Below are 14,961 nucleotides of genomic sequence, written 5' to 3'. Positions count from 1 at the left end.
CTCCAGATTGACTTTAGCTGCAGTATAACGTTAGCTAGCTAGCTAAGCTTAAGGGGAGGCCTCCAGATTGACTTTAGCTGCAGTATAACGTTAGCTAGCTAGCTAAGCTTGAGGGGAGACCTCCAGATTTTAGCTAGCTAATTTTAGGGTCCTTTTATAGAACCTTTATGGAGAATGGTTCTATAAAGAACCTTCTTTAATCTTAAAGGTTCTTTGTAGATAATATTGAAAACCATACAGGGTTTTATTCTGGTCAGACATGTTATATTGTTAAAATTCCATAGGTGTTATTATTGACAAGTTGAAACAAGTGAGCTTCCTCTGGAACAGCTGGGGTCCCTGAGGAGAGAATTGAGGCCCACTGACTGATTTAGTCAGCTGTTCTCAACTAACACAAGGCCATAACATGAGTCTTTCACAGGACACCATCACTGACCATTGTCATATACAAAATGTAATGGCATAACACAACACAACACATCAGATAAACTGACATGACACTAACTCATAATTGCACAAAAAGAGCTGTGCGTAAACCACGTCTCCAAAAATTCTAATGAGCTGCTTACCCTACATTTTAATTATCACTAAAAGAAGAAAGAACCATTTTCTGAACTGTAAAGAACCCTAGTTCTGAACTGCAAAGAACCCTAGTTCTGAACTGCAAAGAACCCTAGTTCTGAACTGTAAAGAACCCATTTTATGAACTGTAAAGAACCCTAGTTCTGAACTGTAAAGAACCCTAGTTCTGAACTGTAAAGAACCCTAGTTCTGAACTGTAAAGAACCCTAGTTCTGAACTGCAAAGAACCCTAGTTCTGAACTGTAAAGAACCCTAGTTCTGAACTGTAAAGAACCCTAGTTCTGAACTGTAAAGAACCCTAGTTCTGAACTGTAAAGAACCCTAGTTCTGAACTGTAAAGAACCCTAGTTCTGAACTGCAAAGAACCATTAAAGAGCTTAAAGGGCTATTTGAGGCATTATGGTTCCACATAGAACCCTTGAGGAACCCTCATTGTTTTAGTGTGTATGACTGTACATCACCTTTACAGACCCAGACACTGGAGAGATAATCTACGGCACCTATAACAGTAGGACAGCCTACCGCCAGATGCTCAAGCTATTGTTCACGGACAGGAGGGAATTCATAGAGGAGTCAGGTCCATTTTAACTGTAGAGCAGAGAGACAGACTTTCCCCCAGTGCTTTCATAGGGGCCGAGCATTCCTCACAGCTGGTGCAGTGAATAGTCTGTCTGCTGTGTGTGTGTGTGTGTGTGTGCTGTGTGTGTGTGTGCATGAGTGTGTGTGTGTGTGTGTGTGTGTGTGTGCACTCACCCCTCCTCTTTCCACTACACTGGTGGTGTTCCCTTCCCTTACCTTCATTGGGGAGGTCCTTCCTTGTTTGGACTGGTTCACTTTTGATGGCAGATCTCCTGTAGACCACATGGACACGACCTTTCACCTCCACATCCTGCTGACCCTTCTCTAGAGGCTCGATGAAAAACTCCCCATTATCAGTCCGGATCAGGCCTGCCTGGAAAAAAACACAGCTCTTCACATAATGTGGTTTAAAGTACTTAAGTAAAAAATACTTTAAAGTACTACTTAAGTAAAAAATACTTTAAAGTACTACTTAAGTAAAAAATACTTTAAAGTACTACTTAAGTAAAAAATACTTTAAAGTACTACTTAAGTAAAAAATACTTTAAAGTACTACTTAAGTAAAATATACTTTAAAGTACTACTTAAGTAGTTATTGAGAGGGTATCTGCACTTCACTTTACAATTTATATTTTTGACAATTTTTACTTTTACTACATTCCTTAATAAGAAAAGAATGTACTTTTTACTCCATACATTTTCCTTGACACCCAAAAGTACTGGTTACATTTTGAATGCTTAGCAGGACAGGAAACTGGTCCAATTAATGCCCTTAACAGAACATCCCAGTAGGGATCTACTGCCTCTGATCCGGTGCACTCACTAGACACACACACTTCATTTTGTAAATGAAGATTATTATTATTATTTATTTTGTAAATGATGTCTGAATGTTGGAGTGTGCCCCTGGCTACCTGAAAATTATTATTATTATTTATTTTGTTACATGATGCCATCTGGTTTGCTTAATTTGAAATTATTTTAAATAATTTATACTTTTACTTTTCATACTTAAGTATATTTTAGCAACTACATTTACTTTTGATACTTACGTATATTTTAAACCAAATACTTTTAGACTTTTACTCAAGTAGTATTTTACTGGGTGACTTTTACTCAAATAGAATTTTACTGGGTGACTTTTACTCAAGTAGGATTTTTACTGGGTGACTTTTACTCAAATAGAATTTTACTGGGTGACTTTTACTCAAGTAGAATTTTACTGGGTGACTTTTACTCAAGTAGTATTTTACTGGGTGACTTTTACTCAAATAGAATTTTACTGGGTGACTTTTACTCAAGTAGATTTTACTGGGTGACTTTTACTCAAGTAGTATTTTACTGGGTGACTTTTACTCAAATAGAATTTTACTGGGTGATTTTTACTCAAGTAGAATTTTACTGGGTGACTTTTACTCAAATAGAATTTTACTGGGTGACTTTTACTCAAGTAGATATTCACTGGGTGACTTTTACTCAAGTAGTATTTTACTGGGTGACTTTTACTCAAATAGAATTTTACTGGGTGACTTTTACTCAAGTAGAATTTTACTGGGTGACTTTTACTCAAATAGAATTTTACTGGGTGACTTTTACTCAAGTAGAATTTTACTGGGTGACTTTTACTCAAATAGAATTTTACTGGGTGACTTTTACTCAAGTAGAATTTTACTGGGTGACTTTTACTCAAATAGAATTTTACTGGGTGACTTTTACTCAAATAGAATTTTACTGGGTGACTTTTACTCAAATAGAATTTTACTGGGTGACTTTTACTCAAATAGAATTTTACTGGGTGACTTTTACTCAAATAGAATTTTACTGAGTGACTTTTACTCAAATAGAATTTTACTGGGTGACTTTTACTCAAATATAATTTTACTGGGTGACTTTTACTCAAATAGAATTTTACTGGGTGACTTTTACTCAAATAGAATTTTACTGGGTGACTTTTACTCAAATAGAATTTTACTGGGTGACTTTTACTCAAATAGAATTTTACTGAGTGACTTTTACTCAAATAGAATTTTACTGGGTGACTTTTACTCAAATAGAATTTTACTGGGTGACTTTTACTCAAATAGAATTTTACTGGGTGACTTTTACTTTAGATATTTTCTATTAAAGTTTATTTACTTTTTCCCAACCACTATTCACTTTAGTACCTATAACCCCAGGCCTCTACATTAGTACACATGCCTCTACATTAGTACACAGGCCTCTACATTAGTACACAGGCCTCTACATTAGTACACAGGCCTCTACATTAGTACACAGGCCTCTACATTAGTACACAGGCCTCTACATTAGTACACAGGCCTCTACATTAGTACACAGGCCTCTACATTAGTACAGGCCTCTACATTAGTACACAGGCCTCTACATTAGTACACAGGCCTCTACATTAGTACACAGGCCTCTACATTAGTACACAGGCCTCTACATTAGTACACAGGCCTCTACATTAGTACACAGGCCTCTACATTAGTACACAGGCCTCTACATTAGTACACAGGCCTCTACATTAGTACAGGCCTCTACATTAGTACACAGGCCTCTACATTAGTACACAGGCCTCTACATTAGTACACAGGCCTCTACATTAGTACACAGGCCTCTACATTAGTACACAGGCCTCTACATTAGTACACAGGCCTCTACATTAGTACATAGGCCTTTACATTAGTACACAGGCCTCTACATTAGTACACAGGCCTCTACATTAGTACACAGGCCTCTACATTAGTACACAGGCCTCTACATTAGTACACAGGCCTCCGTATTACTACACTCAGTGTTCAAAGGTTGTTGATTGGCCCTTCACAAGCCCTTAGTATCAGCCCTAGGTATGGAAACACAACTTCCCCAGTATAATACCAGACTGTATACTATAACCCCAGTATAATACCAGACTGTATACTATAACCCCAGTATAATACCAGGCACTGTATACTATAACCCCAGTATAATACCAGACTGTATACTATAACCCCAGTATAATACCAGGTATAGTATAATAATTATAGTATAATACCAGACTGTATACTATAACCCCAGTATAATACCAGACTGTATACTATAACCCCAGTATAATACCAGACTGTATACTATAACCCCAGTATAATACCAGACTGTATACTATAACCCCAGTATAATACCAGACTGTATACTATAACCCCAGTATAATACCAGACTGTATACTATAACCCCAGTATAATACCAGACTGTATACTATAACCCCAGTATAATAGACTGTATACAGTATAATACTGTATACTATAACCCCCAGACTGTATATAACCCCAGTATAATACCAGACTGTATACTATAACCCCAGTATAATACCAGACTGTATACTATAACCCCAGTATAATACCAGACTGTATACTATAACCCCAGTATAATACCAGACTGTATAATACCCCAGTACTGTATACTATAACCCCAGTATAATACCAGACTGTATACTATAACCCCAGTATAATACCAGACTGTATACTATAACCCCAGTATAATACCAGACTGTATACTATAACCCCAGTATAATACCAGACTGTATACTATAACCCCAGTATAATACCAGACTGTATTCTATAACCCCAGTATAATACCAGACTGTATACTATAACCCCAGTATAATACCAGGCTGTGTACTATAACCCCTGTATAATACCAGGTATAGTATAATAATTATAGTATAATACCCCTGTATAGTATCTCTGGAAGTGGGAACCCACCTCAAGTGAACTATGTGGACACATAGATGAATATTGGCAGTAGAATGGCCTTACTGAAGAGCTCAGTGACTTTCAACGTGGCACCATCATAGGATGCCACCTTTCCAACAAGTCAGTTTGTTACATTTCTGCCCTGCTAGAGCTGCCCCGGTCAACTGTAAGTGCTGTTATTGTGAAGTGGAAACGTCTAGGAGCAACAACGGCTCAGCCGCAAAGTGGTAGGCCACACAACCTCACAGAACGGGACCGCCGAGTGCTGAAGCGCAGAGCACTTAAAAATATTCTGTCCTCGGTTGCAACACTCACTACCGAGGTACAAACTGCCTCTGGAAGCAACGTCAGCACAAAAACTTAGTCTGGAGCATCATGAAATGGGTTTCCATGGCCGAGCAGCCACACCCAAGCTTAAGATCACCAGGCGCAATGCCAAGAGTCAGCTGGAGTGGTGTAAAGCTTGCGGCCATTGGACTCTGAAGCTGTTTTTCATGCTTCGGTCTAGGCCCCTTAGTTCCAGTGAAGGGAAATCTTAATGGTACAGCATACAACAACATTCAGGACGATTTTGTGCTTCCAACTTTGTAGCAACAGATTGGAAAAGGCCCTTTCCTGTTTCAGCATGATAATACACCCGTGCACAAAGCGAGATCCATACAGAAATGGTTTGTCGAGATTGGTGTGGAAGAACTTGACTGGCCTGCACAGAGCCCTGACCTCAACCCAATCGAACACCATTGGGATGAATTTGAACTCTGACTACAAAACAGGCCTAATCGCCCAACATCAGTGCCCGACCTCACTAATGCTCTTGTGGTTGAATGGAAGCCCCACAGTAATGATCCAACATCTAGTGGAAAGCCTTCCCAGAAGAGTGGAGGCTGTTATAGCAGCAATGTTCCAACATCTAGTGGAAAGCCTTCCAAAAGAGTGGAGGCTGTTAAGCAGCAATGTTCCAACATCTAGTGGAAAGCCTTCCCAGAAGAGTGGAGGCTGTTATAGCAGCAATGTTCCAACATCTAGTGGAAAGCCTTCCCAAAAGAGTGGAGGCTGTTATAGCAGCAATGTTCCAAGTGGAAAGCCTTCCAGTGGAAAGCAGCAATGTTCCCATCTAGAAGCCTTCCAAAAGAGTGGAGGCTGGAGGCTGTTATAGCCTTCCCAGCAATGTTCCAACATCCAAAAGTGGAGGCTGTTAGTGGAAAGCCAACATCTCCCTTCCAAAAGAGTGGAGGCTGTTATAGCAGCAATGTTCCAATCATCTAGTGGAAAGCCTTCCCAAAAGAGTGGAGGCTGTTATAAGCAATGTTCCCACATCTAGTGGAAAGCCTTCCCAAAAGAGTGGAGGCTGTTATAGCAGCAATGTTCCACATCTAGTGGAAAGCCTTCCCAAAAGAGTGGAGGCTGTTATAGCAGTAATGTGGAAAGCCTTCCAAAAGAGTGGAGGCTGTTATCTCTAGTGGAAAGCCTTCCCAAAGAGTGGAGGCTGTTATAGCAGTAATGATCAATATCTAGTGGTTCCAAAAGAGTGGAGGCTGTTATAGCAGTAATGTTCCAACATCTAGTGGAAAGCCCTTCCAAAAGAGTGGAGGCTGTTATAGCAGCAATGTTCCCACATCTAGTGGAAAGCCTTCCCAAAAGAGTGGAGGCTGTTATAGCAGCAATGTTCCCACATCTAGTGGAAAGCCTTCCCAAAAGAGTGGAGGCTGTTATAGCAGTAATGATCCAATATCTAGTGGAAAGCCTTCCAAAAGAGTGGAGGCTGTTATAGCAGTAATGATCCAACATCTAGTGGAAAGCCCTTCCAAAAGAGTGGAGGCTGTTATAGCAGCAAAGGGAAGACCAACTCCATATTAATGCCCATGATATTGGAATAAGATGTTGGATGAGCAGGTGTCCACATACTTTTGTTCATTTTTTTAAGGTGAAATATTGAATTCACCTTAAAAAGCTATTTTTTTTTTTAAATTATTTCCCTTCTCTTCCATATCCATCCTGGAGTAATCTCCTCTTCTTTCAAGTTGTAATTGTAGAGGAGCTTATAATTATCAACAGGAAGTTAGCCTACAGTGTATGGAGGAATCAATGGGGAAATTATATAGGTCGAAATAATTGAGATAATTACTTCAACATTCAACAATGTTACTTTCAAAACTATTGGAAAACGTTCGAGTGTGTGTTTTTCTCCAAGCAAATTGTATATCTGATTGTTCAGTCTAGCGTCTCTATTCATACGGTTTTATTCAATAGTTTGAACAATAATAGTACAAAAAAATTAAGAAGGAAATATTCAATTGCGGGGCTAATGTGAGGTAAACTAATTTTAAACCAATCACTGGAGAGGCAGAGGTCCATAATGACCTCTAAACTGTACAAAGGACACAAGACCAGCTCTCTCTCTGTGTCTCATCTCAACTCTGTATGACCTCTAAGAGTTTGATTCAAAGCAATGAGAGAGAGATGGCAGAGCCCAGGATCTTCCGTACTGGTTCTGAGAGTATTTCAGACTCCAGACTCCAGAGCCATGCCATCTGGCACAGTTATTTCTGCATGATTGTAGAGCACTCCTTTCCTCTCTAATCCTCCCCTCTCTTCCTTTCCTCTCCCCCATCCACCCCTCTCCTCTCTCCACTTGTCTTCTCCTCTCTTCCTCTCCTCTCTCCATCCACCTCTCCTCTCTTCTCTCCTCCTCCTCCATTCCTCTCTCCCTCCTCTCTCCTCCTCGCTCTTCTCACTCCTCCCTTCCTCCTCTCCCCCATCCACCCCTCTCCTCTCTCCACTTGTCTTCTCCTCTCCTCATCCACCTCTCCTCTCTCCTCCTCCTTTCCCCTCTCTCCCTCTTCTCTCCTCCTCGCTCTTCCCCTCCTCCTCTCCTCTCTCCTCCTCCTCTCTCCTCCTTTCCTCTCTCCTCCTCCTCCTCCTCGCTCCTCCTCCTCCTCCTCCTCCTCCTCTCCTCCTTCTCCTCGCTCTTCTCGCTCCTCCCCCTCTCCTCTTCCTCCCCTCCCCCTCTCTCCTCTCTCCTCCTCCTCTCTCCTCCTTTACTCTCTCTTCGTCCTCCTCGCTCCTCTCCCTCTCCTCCTCCTCTCCTCTCTCCTCCTTCTCCTCGCTCTTCTCGCTCCTCCTCCCCTCTCTCCTCTCTCCTCCTCCTCCTCCTCTTCTCCTCTCTCCATACTATAATTAACCATTTCAGTCCTCCAGTAGTTTGATGATGCAATCCCATGACAGAGAGAAGTTAACAATTCCTCTCACATGTATTAATAGGTGAAGACATTTGTTCGGTTATGTCATTAACAGTCGTGGATTCCTTTCAGAAATGTGTTAACACCCGTAAACTTAGTTGAAATGTGTGACACAGTACATTTTGTTGGATGTGATGCTTTAGAGTCTGTACTCATGTCCAACATTCTCTGAGGAACCCACACCCTTTCCTTTAGAAAATACAGTAGGCCATCATTATACTGGTAAAAAAGGGAAGACAAAAAAAGACATATGCATTTTGGCAGGGAGAGATATGTATTTCCAGATCCCAGACAAAATGGTACACAACTTAATATGCACAGGAAGTGAGAACAACTGTTTTGGAGCCAAATAACCCCCTATCATAAAGAATCCTCAGCATCGTCTCATACATAACTCGTCGTGAGGAAAAACAAAGCCACAAGTTGGACAGGTAGCTGTAACACACTGGAGGTGGTGTAGCCTATAGGAAAGAACGGAGGGATCCATCACTTTAAAACCAGGAAATGCCAGGCAAAGAAATGTATGAATACTTCCTCTGTGGTATTTTCTTTTACCAGCCAGCTGGCTGGTGGGTGGAAACTGAACTGGGGCTGTCTGTGGGGGGGGGGGACGTCTAGCTACACCACTCTAGAATGCTACAACAGCCAAACATCTGGGAGGCTGGGAGTGGCGATGGGGGAATAGCCTGGCCTACTGAGTCTAATCGGAGGCTGGGAGAGGAGATGGGGGAATAGCCTGGACTACTGAGTCTAATATGAGGCTGAGAGAGGAGATGGGGGAATAGCCTGGCCTACTGAGTCTAATGGGAGAATGGGAGAGGCGATGGGGGAATAGCCTGGACTACAGGCTCTAATGGGAGAATGGGAGAGGCGATGGGGGAATAGCCTGGACTACTGAGTCTAATGGGAGGCAGGGAGAGGAGATGGGGGAATAGCCTAGACTACAGACTCTAATGGGAGAATGGGAGAGGAGATAGGGGAATAGCCTGGCCTACTGAGTCTAATGGGAGGCTGGGAGAGGAGATGGGGGAATAGCCTGGCCTACTGAGTCTAATGGGAGGCTGGGAGAGGAGATGGGGGAATAGCCTGGCATACTGAGTCTAATAGGAGGCTGAGAGAGGAGCTGGGGGAATAGCCTGGCCTACTGAGTCTAATATGAGGCTGAGCGAGGAGGCACAGATGGTGGAACAGCTCGGCCTGCAGATTCTAATGGGGCTCAACTGGTGGAGCTTTAAAACAACCACTGGTCTTTTCCCTGCTTAACTAATTAGGTGGTCCTGTCATCGTGGCTCAGTTGGTAAGAGTTGAGTGTGGTGCTGTCAACATCAAGGTTGTGGGTTCAATTCCCACAGGGATCACATAGACACACTGAAAGAAATATACACTCAGTGTACAGTACGTTTCTATGGTTAAAAAAACCTGACAAGTGTAATAACTGTCTAATGAAAGTGTAATAAAGTGCTCACACACTCTATATATGTAATGAATATAATAACTATGCATTAATACTATGACTCCCACTCTATGGAATGTCCACCACCCTCATTTGACATGTCTGCTAAAGTGTTTTTATCTGGTTCTTCAATGATAGACGGAACACACTTGGATTTTATAGAAGACCAATAAAATCCAACTTATTACATGGAATGTGCACGGGCTTCATGATGGGGGAATAAAATCCAACTTATTACATGGAATGTGCACGGGCTTCATGATGGGGGAATAAAATCCAACTTATTACATGGAATGTGCACGGGCTTCATGATGGGGAATAAAATCCAACTTATTACATGGAATGTGCACGGGCTTCATGATGGGGGAATAAAATCCAACTTATTACATGGAATGTGCACGGGCTTCATGATGGGGGAATAAAATCCAACTTATTACATGGAATGTGCACGGGCTTCATGATGGGGGAATAAAATCCAACTTATTACATGGAATGTGCACGGGCTTCATGATGGGGGAATAAAATCCAATTTATTACATGGAATGTGCACGGGCTTCATGATGGGGGAATAAAATCCAACTTATTACATGGAATGTGCACGGGCTTCATGATGGGGGAAAAAAAGCACAAGGTTCTTGAACACTTAAAGAAATTGTCAGCAGATGTGGTTTACCTACAAGAGTTACATAAAAATTTAAAAAAGTTTTAAATGGAATATTTGTAACGCGATTCGTCTTCCTCTGATGAGGAGTATGAAGGATCGGACCAATATGCAGCGTGGAACGTGTCCATGTTGATATTTATTAACGTTGAACAAAAACAAAATAACAAGGAGAACGAACGAAAACGAAACAGTTCTGTCTGGTGAAGACACAGAGACAGAAAACAATCACCCACAACTAAAATGGGGGAAAAACAGGCTACCTAAGTATGCTTCTCAATCAGAGACAACGAACGACACCTGCCTCTTATTGAGAACCATACCAGGCCAAACACATAAATACTACATAGACTACCCACCCCAACTCACGCCCTGACCAAACTAACAAAGACATAATAAAGGAACTAAGGTCAGAACGTGACAATATTTAAAGAGGATCCGGGTTGAAGAGGCCTATACTGCCACCTACTGTAGTAACAGCAGAGGTGTAGGCATCCTGATAAATAAGAATAAACCATTATATCCCAGCACACGGACCAAGGAGGCCATTTTATAATGTTGAATTGTACCTTACATGGTGAAAAACACACATTGATTTCATTGTATATCCCACCAGGGGCATATCTGGTAAATTTTGGATAGAAATCAAACTACATTAGATCAATTCCAGACTCAAACTATTAATCAAGCAGGAGACCGAAATCATACATTTGATCAGATTGACAGATGTTGAAATAAGAAAAAGGCAAATTCAAGGAACCTCCACAAAGAGTCTGAAAATGTTCATCTCTACAAATAATTTACAGGACACCTAGAGATTACTATTCCCAACTACAAAAGACTACTCCTTTTTTCTCAAAGTAAGAAAATCTATTCAATCTATTCAAGAAATGACTACATTTTTATTTTAAACATTGCTCTGAACAATTTACTGTGTTAAAAAATCTGTGAAATAGTGATATGGGACCATTCTTTGGTATCATGCTGAACTACACCAACAGAAAATACCCTTAGTGACAGAACATGGAGAATGAACAGAGCACATCTTCACCCGAAATGTATTAAATACGTAAATGTATTTTTTAAAACTTTTACCATTACAAATGTAAACATAGAGGACAGAGAAAAGTGTGTACCCCGATATAATTTGAAATGCTTTTTAAGGCATACATTAGGGAAATTATAATCTCATACTCGGACAAAAATTAAATCTTAGTTAGAAATTAAAATGGATGAAAAATAAATTACTATTTTAAAATAAACCCATAAAAAATCTCTACATGGTTTAAAAGGTTAAACAAATGAAATTACAGGTGGGTGAGCAGGTGGGTTTGAGGCCATGTGGCAGAGAGTGATGCAGGTGCTGGAGATAGGGGTGTGAGCGGGTGGGTTTGGGCAGTGGTGACAGAGAGCGATGCAGGTGCTGGAGATAATGGTGTGAGCAGGTGGGTTTGGGTATTGGTGACAGAGAGCGATGCAGGTGCTGGAGATAGGGGTGTGAGCAGGTAGGTTTGGGCAGTGGTAACAGAGAGTGATGCAGGTGCTGGAGATAGGGGTGTGAGCAGGTGGGTTTGGGCAGTGGTGACAGAGCGATGCAGGTGCTGGAGATAATGGTGTGAGCAGGTGGGTTTGGGTAGTGGTGACAGAGAGGAATGCAGGTGCTGGAGATAGGGGTGTGAGCAGGTGGGTTTGGGAAGTGGTGACAGAGCGAGCGATGCAGGTGCTGGAGATAATGGTGTGAGCAGGTGGGTTTGGGCAGTGGTGACAGAGAGCGATGCAGGTGCTGGAGATAGGGCTGTGAGCAGGTGGGTTTGGGCAGTGGTGACAGAGAGCGATGCAGGTGCTGGAGATAGGGCTGTGAGCAGGTGGGTTTGGGCAGTGGTGACAGAGAGCGATGCAGGTGCTGGAGATAGGGCTGTGAGCAGGTGGGTTTGGGCAGTGGTGACAGAGAGCGATGCAGGTGCTGGAGATAGGGCTGTGAGCAGGTGGGTTTGGGCAGTGGTGACAGAGAGCGATGCAGGTGCTGGAGATATGGCTGTGAGCAGGTGGGTTTGGGCAGTGGTGACAGAGAGCGATGCAGGTGCTGGAGATAGGGCTGTGAGCAGGTGGGTTTGGGCAGTGGTGACAGAGAGCGATGCAGGTGCTGGAGATAGGGCTGTGAGCAGGTGGGTTTGGGCAGTGGTGACAGAGAGCGATGCAGGTGCTGGAGATATGGCTGTGAGCAGGTGGGTTTGGGCAGTGGTGACAGAGAGCGATGCAGGTGCTGGAGATAGGGCTGTGAGCAGGTGGGTTTGGGCAGTGGTGACAGAGAGCGATGCAGGTGCTGGAGATAGGGCTGTGAGCAGGTGGGTTTGGGCAGTGGTGACAGAGAGCGATGCAGGTGCTGGAGATATGGCTGTGAGCAGGTGGGTTTGGGCAGTGGTGACAGAGAGCGATGCAGGTGCTGGAGATAGGGCTGTGAGCAGGTGGGTTTGGGCAGTGGTGAGAGCGATGCAGGTGCTGGAGATAGGGCTGTGAGCAGGTGGGTTTGGGCAGTGGTGACAGAGAGCGATGCAGGTGCTGGAGATAGGGCTGTGAGCAGGTGGGTTTGGGCAGTGGTGACAGAGAGCGATGCAGGTGCTGGAGATAGGGCTGTGAGCAGGTGGGTTTGGGCAGTGGTGACAGAGAGCGATGCAGGTGCTGGAGATAGGGCTGTGAGCAGGTGGGTTTGGGCAGTGGTGACAGAGAGCGATGCAGGTGCTGGAGATAGGGCTGTGAGCAGGTGGGTTTGGGCAGTGGTGACAGAGAGCGATGCAGGTGCTGGAGATAGGGCTGTGAGCAGGTGGGTTTGGGCAGTGGTGACAGAGAGCGATGCAGGTGCTGGAGATAGGGCTGTGAGCAGGTGGGTTTGGGCAGTGGTGACAGAGAGCGATGCAGGTGCTGGAGATAGGGCTGTGAGCAGGTGGGTTTGGGCAGTGGTGACAGAGAGCGATGCAGGTGCTGGAGATAGGGCTGTGAGCAGGTGGGTTTGGGCAGTGGTGACAGAGAGCGATGCAGGTGCTGGAGATAGGGCTGTGAGCAGGTGGGTTTGGGCAGTGGTAACAGAGAGCGATGCAGGTGCTGGAGATAGGGCTGTGAGCAGGTGGGTTTGGGCAGTGGTAACAGAGAGCGATGCAGGTGCTGGAGATAGGGCTGTGAGCAGGTGGGTTTGGGCAGTGGTGACAGAGAGCGATGCAGGTGCTGGAGATAGGGCTGTGAGCAGGTGGGTTTGGGCAGTGGTGACAGAGAGCGATGCAGGTGCTGGAGATAGGGCTGTGAGCAGGTGGGTTTGGGCAGTGGTGACAGAGAGCTGGATGCAGGTGCTGGAGATAGGGCTGTGAGAAGGTGGGTTTGGGCAGTGGTGACAGAGAGCGATGCAGGTGCTGGAGATAGGGCTGTGAGCAGGTGGGTTTGGGCAGTGGTGACAGAGAGCGATGCAGGTGCTGGAGATAGGGCTGTGAGCAGGTGGGTTTGGGCAGTGGTGACAGAGAGCGATGCAGGTGCTGGAGATAGGGCTGTGAGCAGGTGGGTTTGGGCAGTGGTGACAGAGAGCGATGCAGGTGCTGGAGATAGGGCTGTGAGCAGGTGGGTTTGGGCAGTGGTAACAGAGAGCGATGCAGGTGCTGGAGATAGGGCTGTGAGCAGGTGGGTTTGGGCAGTGGTGACAGAGAGCGATGCAGGTGCTGGAGATAGGGCTGTGAGCAGGTGGGTTTGGGCAGTGGTGACAGAGAGCGATGCAGGTGCTGGAGATAGGGCTGGTGACAGAGAGCAGGTGGGTTTGGGCAGTGGTGACAGAGAGCGATGCAGGTGCTGGAGATAATGGTGTGAGAAGGTGGGTTTGGGCAGTGGTGACAGAGCGATGCAGGTGCTGGAGATAATGGTGTGAGAAGGTGGGTTTGGGCAGTGGTGACAGAGAGCGATGCAGGTGCTGGAGATAGGGCTGTGAGCAGGTGGGTTTGGGCAGTGGTGACAATGAGAGAGCGATGCAGGTGCTGGAGATAGGGCTGTGAGCAGGTGGGTTTGGGCAGTGGTGACAGAGAGCGATGCAGGTGCTGGAGATAGGGCTGTGAGCAGGTGGGTTTGGGCAGTGGTGACAGAGAGCGATGCAGGTGCTGGAGATAGGGCTGTGAGCAGGTGGGTTTGGGCAGTGGTGACAGAGAGCGATGCAGGTGCTGGAGATAGGGCTGTGAGCAGGTGGGTTTGGGCAGTGGTGACAGAGAGCGATGCAGGTGCTGGAGATAGGGCTGTGAGCAGGTGGGTTTGGGCAGTGGTGACAGAGAGCGATGCAGGTGCTGGAGATAGGGCTGTGAGCAGGTGGGTTTGGGAAGTGGTGACAGAGAGCGATGCAGGTGCTGGAGATAGGGGTGTGAGCAGGTGGGTTTGGGCAGTGGTGACAGAGAGCGATGCAGGTGCTGGAGATAATGGTGTGAGCAGGTGGGTTTGGGTAGTGGTGACAGAGAGCGATGCAGGTGCTGGAGATAGGGGTGTGAGCAGGTGGGTTTGGGCAGTGGTGACAGAGAGCGATGCAGGTGCTGGAGATAGGGGTGTGAGCAGGTGGGTTTGGGCAGTGGTGACAGAGAGCGATGCAGGTGCTGGAGATAGGGGTGTGAGCAGGTGGGTTTGGGCAGTGGTGACAGAGAGCGATGCAGGTGCTGGAGATAATGGTGTGAGCAGGTGGGTTTGGGCAGTGGTGACAGAGAG

General features: G+C 44.9%; 1 protein-coding gene across 1 annotated transcript in view; it reads right to left on the bottom strand.

Moving 5' to 3' along the window:
* The window catches only part of LOC112240683 (A disintegrin and metalloproteinase with thrombospondin motifs 14), a 94,958-nt gene that overhangs the window by 46,485 nt on the left and 33,512 nt on the right, over positions 1 to 14,961 (bottom strand). Inside the window, exon 3 of the mRNA XM_042314749.1 lies at positions 1,378 to 1,534. Within this exon, the coding sequence (XP_042170683.1) occupies positions 1,378 to 1,534 (157 nt within the window). The remainder of the gene's footprint in view (positions 1 to 1,377; positions 1,535 to 14,961) is intronic.

Source organism: Oncorhynchus tshawytscha, unplaced genomic scaffold (genome assembly GCF_018296145.1).
Source record: "Oncorhynchus tshawytscha isolate Ot180627B unplaced genomic scaffold, Otsh_v2.0 Un_scaffold_15699_pilon_pilon, whole genome shotgun sequence".
Lineage (NCBI taxonomy): Eukaryota > Metazoa > Chordata > Actinopteri > Salmoniformes > Salmonidae > Oncorhynchus > Oncorhynchus tshawytscha.
Note: the sequence above shows the minus strand (reverse complement) of the source record. Positions and strands in the feature narration are given on the sequence as shown.